The sequence below is a fragment of the Leptopilina heterotoma genome, unplaced genomic scaffold (genome assembly GCF_015476425.1).
Source record: "Leptopilina heterotoma isolate Lh14 unplaced genomic scaffold, ASM1547642v1 Lhet_93, whole genome shotgun sequence".
Classification (NCBI taxonomy): Eukaryota; Metazoa; Arthropoda; class Insecta; order Hymenoptera; family Figitidae; genus Leptopilina; species Leptopilina heterotoma.
This window is the reverse complement of record NW_025111200.1, coordinates 19487-30870: the sequence shown is the minus strand read 5'-3', so window position 1 is coordinate 30870 and position 11384 is coordinate 19487. Positions and strand designations below refer to the sequence as shown.

General features: G+C 22.4%; 1 protein-coding gene across 3 annotated transcripts; it reads right to left on the bottom strand.

The window, feature by feature from the left end:
* Positions 1–3213: 3213 nt before the first annotated feature.
* On the bottom strand, positions 3214–7475 carry LOC122512046 (ITG-like peptide). 3 transcript variants are annotated; one of them, XM_043627663.1, is made up of 5 exons: positions 7344–7475; positions 3853–3939; positions 3661–3750; positions 3452–3526; positions 3214–3348 (listed from the first exon to the last, which is right to left on the bottom strand). In XM_043627663.1, exons 2-5 carry the CDS (start codon positions 3937–3939, stop codon positions 3280–3282), a joined length of 321 nt encoding a protein of 106 aa, XP_043483598.1. In that variant the 5' UTR covers positions 7344–7475; the 3' UTR covers positions 3214–3279. The 3 variants fall into 3 exon arrangements, with proteins under 3 accessions (XP_043483598.1, XP_043483596.1, XP_043483597.1); XM_043627661.1 differs by having other exon boundaries at positions 3290–3526; XM_043627662.1 differs by lacking the exon at positions 7344–7475 and adding an exon at positions 4017–4051 and having other exon boundaries at positions 3290–3526.
* Between the last annotated feature and the right edge of the window lie 3909 nt (positions 7476–11384).

Below are 11384 nucleotides of genomic sequence, written 5' to 3'. Positions count from 1 at the left end.
GGATCATAAACAATTTATAATTGACGCGATTCCCCCCGATACCTTCTTGAATCATATTTAATACATCTCATATACATTGACAATTGATTTATTGCTCGATATATTCTTGAAAATTTATTACCAAAGCGGTGGATGATAAATTTTATGATAAATGAATTTTGGAAATTGAATTACTAGACGAAATCGCAGAGGCCATTGAAAATGAATGAAAGAATTATTTGGCAATTGGTCCTAATTAATAGAAATACTAATTTTATTAATAGAGTATTTTATTAATAAAATTAGCATTTCTATTAATTCGGAAGATTAATTCTATCAGAAGTATTAATTCCATTAATTTTAATAGCAGTGATGCAATAGAATTATAGTAGTGGCAAAAATTGGAATTCCTAGTTCCTCCTTCGAGATGCAGATCAAAGAAGCAGGTCGCAGGTGGCTGTCAAGAGAGGCAAACATACTTTACAATGAGACAGAGCTCGAAGGCTTTGGATGCTGCCGCCATTCTGTCCACTGGACCTAAAGGGCGCTGATTGAAGTATTTATTGCTCCACCTTCTATATACCCTTTATATTCGTAATGATCCTTTTTGCATTCGATATTTTTTTTCGCCAATTCAGTGTCAGTTTACTTCCAAGCTGTCGACACTTCCGCTATCTTCCTAATTATCTCGGAATCGCCTCCTACAAATACAATCCTCCCTTATTGGCTTCCATTTCAAATGGAAATATTTCAATCCCTCTTGTTGAAATGATTAATGCTAAAATCGTGTATCGAAATTGTGGTCTGTACTTGAGCATTTGGTCAAGTACATTGGAACCTCTATTTAGTGGTTCCCTTTTAGTGGTTAAAAGGTAGACCATATACTAAATTGAGTATGACTTAGGCTTCTATTTGTAGTTCCTAACGGTCCCTATAGGGGACGTTACGTTGCGCAACAGCAACCGTAGCTATGGTTTTAGTTACCATAACAACTGTATCCATAGCAACCGTTGCTATGTAAATAGTAACCATAGCAACCGCTGTTATGAAAATCTTTAATTATCAATTTAATTGCGTTATTTTCTTTTCTATAACAAGGAGTTTTCTTTTTTGAAAAATAAAATATTTTTGTAATTTTTTTCCCTTTTCGAATATTAAGTTGTCCAATTAATGTCAATATTTACAATTTTTTTAAAAAATATCTTAAGTTTTGTTTTGTTCAAATTTTTCTAAAATGAATTTTATCCTTGTTTACTTCTCGTTTTTTTTACAGTTGTTACATTGAACATTGTTTTAAATATACGGTTCAGGGTTGACACAAAAATTTAATTTTGTATTTCCCTGACTTTTCTCTAATCCTGAAAAATATTCTGATTCACTCTAAAAATTATTAGATTCTCAAAAAAATGTTCTATTACATTTATTTACGAATTTCTTTAATTGTAAAATTATTCGAAAACATTATTAACTTCTTTTTTAAATAAATATTTAAACATTATTACTTTTCTATAGGAATTAAGATTTTTAAATTCAAACCTTTTGAAATTAAATAACTTATGGGAATATTATAATAAAACATGAGAAAATAATTGAATTCTTGCAAAAAATTTTATTAACAATTTTTTTAAAGAATTGAATTCCAATGAAAAAAATTATTTGTGCAAATAATCGAATTCTGGAGAAAAGTATTATTTTTTATGAAAATAATTAATTTCTTATGAAGAATTTTATTCAAATTTGTTAAAATAATTGATTTTCTCAGAATTTTTAAAAAAATTTTGAAAATAATTATTAAATTCTATGGAGAAATTTCATTAAAAAATAGAAAATAATTGAAATCTGACGAGGAATTAAAAAAAAATTTTTTTAATTATTAAATTCGTTTGAAAATGTTTATTTTTAAAAAGAATTGAATTCTTGGGAAGAATTTTACAAACATTTTTGACAATAATTGTATTCCTAGGAAGAATATTATATTTTACGAAAATAATTGTATTCTATGATCCAATTTTATTATCATTTTATCAAAAATTTTTTAAATAATTGAGTTCTCGAGAAAAATTTTATTATTTATAAAAATAATTGAATTCTTGCAACAAAATTAAAAAAAATTTTTTTAAAGAATTGAATTCCTATGAAAAAATGTATTTTTGAAAATAATTTAATTTTGGAGAAAAATATTATTTAAGAAAGTAATCAATTTTTTGTGAATAATATTATTCCAATTTGTTAAAATAATTGAATTTCTCAGAATTTTAAAAAAATTTTGAAAATGATTAAATTCTAGGCAAAAATTTCATTAAAAAATTGAAAATGATTGGAATCTGACGAAGAATTAAGAACAATTTTTTTTTCATAATTGAATTCCTTTGAAAATGTTTATTTTTAAAAATAATTGAATTCTTGGGAATAATTTTACTAACATTTTTGACAATAATTGTATTCCTAGGAAAAATGTTATATTTTACGAAAATAATTGTATTCTATGATCAATTTTATTATAATTTTTCAAATTTATATAAAGCATTTTATTCAAATTTTTTTAAATAATTAAATTTTCGAGAAAAATGTTATTAATTATGAAAATAATTGATTTCTTGCGAAGAACTTTATTTCAATTTTTTTTAAATAATTGAATTCTTAAGAAGAATTGTATTAAAAATAAATGAATTGTATAGGAAAATTTTTTTAAAATTACAATTTTATTAACTAAATCCTGTAAAGAATTTTGTCAACATTATTTTAAATAATAGAATTTTTAAAAGAATTTTATTAAAATTTTTCTTAATAATTGAATTTCTCAGAATAATTTTTTCAATTCTCTTAATATATTTGAATTCTTTGGAGAAATTTCATTAAAAAATTAAAAATAATTGAATTGATTCCAAGAAATTTATAAAAAATTGGCAAGTAATTGAATTCCTGTGAAAGTTTTATTCAAATTTTGTTTGAATTATTGAATTGTTTTGGAAAATTCTATTGAAATAGTAGATATTAAAAATAATTGATATTGAGGAAAATATTTGAAAATAATTGAAATTTTGACAAGAATTTTATTCAATTTTTTGAAAATAATTGAATTTATTAGCGAATAGATTTAGAAAAAACTCATCAACTTATATATTCTTTATTTAAAAGTTAAATTAAATTTAAAATAGGAAAATTGATTGTTTTATCAGATAGAATTTTCTGGAAAATATAAAATTTTGAAATTTTAATTTCTTGATTGATTTTGTCCATTGAAATCCTTAATAATTTTTCTGGCCAATTGTAGATAGAGTAAAATTGAAATAAGTTTTATTAGCCCCTTTCTATTGCACATCTATCTCTGACACATTGGCTACTACAGCATTGAAAATTTTCACGACACTACAATTTAATAAAGTAAATTAAAAAATTAATTTTCAATTGACAGATAATTAAAATTTTCTTTTAAATAGAAAATTTTTTTAAAATAATAAGTTTCTATTACTAGATATCCATCTCGTATGCAACATGTTCCACTGCGGCACATGCGTCCATGGCAACATCCAAAACTTCCACCACACTAAAATAAAAAATTTTCTCCTTATTTTTATTTAAAATTCAATTAAAATTAAAAAAACATTTAAATGAATAAAAGTCCAAGTTCATTTTACAAATGAGTTTCTTAATTTTCAAAAATAATATAATTTTTCTTACTTGCATTCCTAATGTTCCACAACGTTCTATACAATGTCGTCGGTTGATGTTACATACACTACCAGGACAACAATTTTCATCCACTGTACACTAAAAAGTTAATTTAGAAATTTATTAATTAGATTTTTTTTATAATTTTAAATAGTTTTGAAAAGTAGAAACTTTTTTTGTTTCAAGTAATTAATAACTTACCGATCTACCAATGTCCATACATGGTTGACTGTTGACGGCTAAGACAAAAGTCCCAATACACAAAAACACAAGGGTGAAAGTTTTCATCTAAATCAAAAATTGTGTATTTAATTCTTTATTTGCTATTGAGAATTTTTCTTTAAATACCTAATAAGTAATATTACCTTTCTTTTAATTTCTCAGATCGGTTGTATTGTTTGAAAGTTAAATTTGAATTTTTAAAGAAAATATTTCTCATCATTTATATACTCACAAAAAATGTCTTTCCTCTATTTATATTATTTTTTCATCGTTTATTTAATAAAAATTTTTTTCTCTCTCTCTCTATTATTTTCTCTCTTTTTCAAGGTTGCAATATTTTTTTCACCTTTCTTATCTTTATATTTATTATCTTTTTGATTGTTTCATTCTCATCACTATGAGGAGATATTTTTTATTGAAAGTATAATTTTACTTTATTTCAAACAAAATGATTTTACTTTTAAAAATAGTCGGCCATATTGAATCGGCCATTTTAAATTTTGAAAATTCGTAAGTAGCGCAAAAATTCCGGAGTAACGAATTTTTAGCAAATTGGATCGGTTTTCAATAAAGTCGTCCGCCATATTACATCCGCCATTTTGAAATTTTGAAATTTGTGAATTTAAAAAAAAATTCAGGAAATAATCATTTTCGAAATACGGAAATATTTTAAATGATAAGAATCGTGTATTAAAAGCATCTTTCAGGAAAAGTGTATCGTCTCACATCTAAAAACTTTCAATTGTAAATGAAATACATTTATATGTGCATATATGCGCTATAGAAAGGGACTATGATGAGTAAGTGGTAAGAAGCTGAAACTGAAAGATCGAAGGAAGAAACTTGGCAGTCCTATAATTATATTATTACCCGCTGCGTAGCTCATGACTCGAAGGATCAATTTGTCTTCAGCCGCAACAAGTTCGCGTAATTTGTGATTTATCACAGTCCCGTTCTTCGTCGCCCTTTCTTATACTGGGGTTATACATGCGGCGCGGCGAAACTCCAAAGACGTATAATTTTAAGTCCCTGTCTTGTGAGAGATGAAGAGTGCGGAAAAAAAATCGACTCTGGTTAAAACCGCGCGCGTACTCGCACACGCGGGGAAAAAAATTTTTTCACTGTGCAAGGAAAAAATCAATTCCATATATTTATTAAACATTTTCTCGACAATGTTTTTGTTCTCGTATATACAATGTTTTAGTTTTCAATTTCTATTAGGCTTCGCGCACTCATCTGTACTGAAACCTACTGTTTACTACTTTTTCTTTACAATTCGCCACTAGTTGGATACAAATAAAAAAATTAAAACAAAATTCTTTGACACAATTCAATTTTTTTTTTTGAATATTTGAAAGAAATTTTTCTGAAGAATTCAATTATTTTCAATATCAAAAAAAAAATAAATAAAGTAAATAAATAAATATCTACTGTATATTATTATATGATTTCACAAAAGAATTTAATTATTTAAAAAGAAAATTAAATAAAATTGTTTCCCAACATTAAATTATTTTCGCAAATAATAAAATTCTTTTCACATAAATTCAACTATTTGAAAGAAAAATGTAATAAAATCCTTTGAAGCAATTCAATTTTTTTTGAATATTTAAAAGAAATTTTACTGAAAAATTAAATTATTTTCAATATCTACTAAATTTCAATAAGATTTCACAAAAAATTCAATTAATTAAATAACATTCTTCACAAAAATTCAATTATATTCACAAATAATAGAATTCTTTACAGAAATTCAATTATTTAAAAAAAAAATTAATAAAATCCCTTGAAACAATTCGATTATTTCCAAAATTTGAAACAAATTTTTCTCAAAAATTCAATTATTTTTAATATCTATTATTTTAATAAGATTTCACAAAATAATTCAATTATTTAAAATGAAAATTGGATTAAATTCTTTTTAAAAATTTAATTGTTTAAAATAAATTAACTATTTAAAACAATTTTTATAAAATGCTCTGAGAGAAGTCAATTATTTTAAAGGATTTTAATAAAATTTGTTTATAAGCTTTCCTATATTTCTAATTTGATATAAATTCAATTTTTGATAAAATTCTTTATAAGAATTCAATTTTAAGAAATAATTATTTATTCAATTATTTATTTTTGTATTTGAAGAATTGCATTCTTTTCGAACTTTCTGACTACAATTTAATAGTATTTAGATATTTATTTGAAAAACTTATTAAATAATTAATTTAAACATTTATTTAACAAAAGTTATTTAAGTTTTAAATAGTTTAATTTAGAAAGTATGGAAAAAATTAGTTTTCAGAAAAATAGTAAATTTCTTTGAAAATAGTTAAAATTTTATTTAAATTCTTAGAAGGAATTCAATTCTTTAAAAAATTGTTGACAAAAATCTTTATAAAAATTCCATTTAAAGAAATAATTCAATTATTTTTAATGTCTACTATTTTAATAAGATTTCACAAAAGAATTCAATTATTTAAAATAAAAATTACATAAGACTCTTTTCAAAAATTCAATTGTTTAAAACACAGTTTACATACATTTTTTTGAAGAAATTAATTATTTAAAAAAATTGTTATAAAATGTTCCGAAAAAATTCTTTGCGAGGATCCAATTATTTTCAGAAATGATAAAATTCTTCATAAAAATTCAAGTATTTAAAAAAAATATGAATAAAATTCGTTACAAGAATTCAATTATTTTCATAAATAATATAATTTTTCACAGAAATTAAAATATTTAAAATAAAAGTTTTAATAAAAATCTTTGAAAAAATTCAATCATTTTAAAAAATAAAGAAATTTTTTTCAAGAATGCAATTATTTTCAATATCTATAGTATTTTAACAAGATTTCATAGAAGAATTCACTTATTTAAAATTGAAATACAGTTTTCTTAAATTTCTTTATGAGAAATTCAGTATTTCAATTGAATTATTAATTTCAATTACTTCCACAAATATTTAAATATTTCACAGAAATTCAATTCTTTAAAAAATACTTTAAATAAATTTCGTTGCAAGAATTCAATTATTTTTGTAAATAATAAAATTCTTCGCGGGAATTCAATTATTTTTAATACAATTTGATATAAATTCAATTATTTAAACATTTTTTGATAAAATTCTTCGTAAGAATTTAATTTTAATAAATAATCAATTATTCATTCACTTATTTCTTTTTGTATTTAAATAATCGGATTCTTTTCGAACTCTACGACCAAGATATTGATACCTAATATTTAAATATTTATTTTAAAAACTTAATAAATTAGTAATTTAAATATTTACCTTTTACAAAAAATTATTTAAGTTTGGAAATTATGAAAAAAGTAGTCTTATGAAAAATTGTAAATCTTTTTTAAAATAGTTGAAATTTTATTAAAATTCTTAGAAGGAATTCAATTATTTAAAAAATTGTTGACAAAATTCTTTATAAGAATTCAACTTTAAGAAATAATCAAATGTTCAATATTACCTTTTCTTATTACTGCTTATATGTCTCTTTTCTTTGTTAAAACCAAGATTTAAATTAATGTCGAATGAAAATTTTTCACAATTTATATACTCTCAAACGTTTAACGATTTTATTTCTATAGTTCCATTACTGTTGCATACAAATTTAATTTTTACATTCCACAATTTTGAAATGTTTCTGCAAATTTTTTCCTCTTTTTTCGAAATTTTATCTTTTTTTTATTGCTTAATTATCATCAGTATTTATTATCATCCTCTTAATATTTTAAGTTCTTTTTTTAATTTTTTTTATCAACACTGGAGATATTAAGAGTAAAGTAAATATTTACATTAATATATTAATAAAACAAAACTTCTTTCTGTTTTAATGATACTTTTTTAAAAATTATTTAACGAGTACGAAGCATGTAGGACCAATTTATCTCGATGGTAATTTTTCTCCCATTCTGTATAAATATGTGACACGTGTATTACAAAATTTACAAACTAAAGGGAGACTAATTTTTTCCTGATATCATAAAAATTTTGATGGATTATACCAAAGAAGGAGCAGGATAAAAAATTATCCTCTGTCCAAAAATCGAATGATTATAAATACATTATATATAAAATAAGTCTGCATGTGCGACTAATAACGGGTTGCTCTGAATTGTTGTAATAGGTATGTCTCAATTAGGAGTCCTGGCTAATTGAAGTACTTTGCTTGGAATTCAAACGTATTTTACACTCCCCTTCTTTATTATTATATAAACTCCTTGTGTCTTGATTTTTCAAGTTGTGTTCGTGTGTGCTTCATCGTCCTCCTCCTCTGTATTTGTACAAGATAAGAGAGTAATTACTTTGGAATTAGAGCAGGCAATTTTCAGAGTGTGCGAATTATGCCGGGAAGAAACAAACTGGCAGTAGGAATGTAAACTGCTCCCTTTGGTGACAATCCTTGGAATGGTGCTGCGCTTCATCGTGCGCTGTACGCAATTGCCCTTTTTCAATTTAAACCCGTTTCACTTTATGCTGTTCCGGTCGAGTTTTACGTCAGTCCAAGTTTTATGGGAATTTCAAAGACTACTTTTAAGCCTTGTAAATGCGGATCGTGATGATAAATAAATTCCTTATGTGTGCCTGCTCTTTTCTCATTGCCCTCTTCTCTAAAAGATAACTTTTTTGCTGCAGCATCTTTAATAATTAATGCAGGCTTGCCACAGGTCAGGGAATTCAGGGAAAAGTCAGGAAAAGTTAAATTGGTCACGGAAATCAGGGAAAAGTCAGGGATTTTTAGTAAAAGTACTGAAAAAAATTGAATTTTTAAAATTCATGAGAAAACACTGAATTTTGATGTTTTTTTTTTGTTTGACTCGTAAACTATGAAATTACCAAGAATTTTAATACAAAACCTTCAATTTTTTCTATTTCTAACACTAATTTCTTTTTATAACTTAATTTTTCAAGAACTATCATAAAATTAAGACTTAAAAATTATTTAATGATTAATTTTTACAATTTTCATAAATACTAGATTGATAGAAGAATTTTAGTTAAAAATATTTTTAAAATATTGAATTTTGGTAAAGTTCCAAATGATTCATAAGTAATAAAATTTTCACAGGAATTCAATTATTTCAAATACCTACAAAATTTCATAAAATTTCTCGAAAAATATAAATTATTTAAATAGATTTTTATAAAATTCGTCGCAAGAATTCAATTATTTAAAAAAAATTTAACAAAGTTCTTTTAAAGAATTCAATTATTTTTATAAATATTAAAATTCTTCACCGAAATTCCATTATTTTTACAAATTTAAATAAAATGCGATGCAAAAATTAAAATATTTTCTTAATTAACAAAAATCATCTTAAAATTTCAATTATTTTTATTACATTTCTAAATTAATTCATCGAAAAATGCAATTATTGTTTGAAATTTCAATTAAAGAAAGTAAGAATTCAATTATTTTTACAAATAATGAAATTCTTCTCAGGAATTCAATTATTTTTACAAATGTAAATAAAATTTGTTACAAAAATTTAATTATTTATGTAAATAATAAAATTCTCCACAGAAATACAGTTATTTTTATAAACTTGAATAAGATTCGTTGGAAGAATTAAATTATTTTTGTAAATAATACAATTCTTTGGAAGAATTCAATTATTTTTTATACAATTTGATGTAAATTCAATTATTAAAATTTTTTTTATAAAATTCTTTGTAATATTTCAATTATTTAAAAAAATTCAACAAAAATCTTTTCAAGAATTCAAGCAAAATGTAATTATTCATAAAAATTTTATTACAATTTGTCAAAAGAATTCAATTATTTAAAAATATGTTGATAACATTTTTTATGATAATTCAATTTCAACAAAAATTCAATTATTCATTAAATTTTTTTTTTTTTAATTGAAATAATTGAATTTTTTTAGAATTGTCTAATAAAAATTGATTTAAAAATGAATTACCGAATAATCGATTTATTATTTATGAAAATAATTGAATTATTGCAAAAAATTTTAATAAAATTTTCCAATACTATTCAATAATTTTTAATACAATTCTTCTTAAGATTTCAATTATTAAAAAAATATGAATAAAGTTCTTCGCAAAAAATCAATTTTTTTCCAAAAAATTTAATAAAATTCTTGTCAAAATTTCAATTATTTTCAAGAATTTTCGTCATTTCAATTATTTTTAATATTTACTATTTTAATATAATTTTCCAAAGGAATTCAATTATTTAAACAAAACTTTAATAAAAGTTGCACAGGAATTCAATTACTTACCAATTTTTTATAAATTTCTTCGAACCAATTCAATAATTTTTTATTTTTTATTGAAGTTTCTCGAAAGAATTCAAATAAATTCAGAGAATTGTAAAAAATAGTTCAATTCAATGTAATTCAATTGTTTCAAAAAATTTAAATAAAATTACTTCTAAATTTTATTATTTAAAAAAATGTTGACAAAATTCTTTACAAGATTTACTTAATAAAATTGAATTTTTTATAAAATTTTCCTATACAATTCAATTATTTTTAATACAATTCTTCTTAAAAATTCAATTATTTAATTAAATTAAAATAAAATTCTTCGCAAGAAATCAATTATTTTCATAAATAATAGAATTTTTCTCGGGAATTGAATTTTTTAAAAAAAATTTAATAAAATGCTTTATATAAATTTAATAAATTATAATAAAATTGGTCATGGAATAAAATTATTTTCGTAAAATATAACATTCTTCCTAGGAATTCAATTATTTTCAATTTTTTAATGCAATTTTTCTATAGAATTTAATTATTTTCAAAAAGTTTTAAAAAATTCTGATAAATTTAATTATTTTAACAAATTTGAATAAAATTCTTCACAAGAAATTAATTATTTTCACAAATAAATTTTTTTATAGGAATTCAATTCTTTAAAGAATTTGTTAATATAATTTGTTGCAAGAATTTAATTATTTTCTCATGTTAAATTTATTATAAAACATGAAGAAATCGATCACTTCGAATCGAAGATTCGAAATAATATTCTTATAAGTTGTTGAATATCAAAAAGGGTTGAATTTGAATGTTTTGAAGAATTTTAATTCTGACAGAAAAATAATAATGATTAAATATTTATTCATAAAAGAAGTCATTGATGTTTTTGAATAATTTTACAATTAAAGAAATTTGTAAATAAATGTAATAGAACATTTTTTGAGTATCTAACAATTTTTGGAGTGAATCAGAATATTTTTCAGGGTCAGGGAAAAAGTGAAAATTTTGTCTGGAAATCATGGAAAAGTCAGGAAAAAATAAAATTAAACATTTATGGCAATCCTGTAATGTTGAATTAATCTTTAAGAAAACCGAAAAGCAAAAGTTATTGCGTCTAATTTTTTTTATTTTTGGAAAACTAAAATATTTTTTTTGTATACATAAAACAAAAGAGAGATCGGATTCGATGCTGTGTTACATTTTCAGGGAGCTGCAGGTGCTAACAAAATACCCCTCTAATCAGAAAGTCCCTCTCGCGGCACTCGGTAATTAACACTCATAAT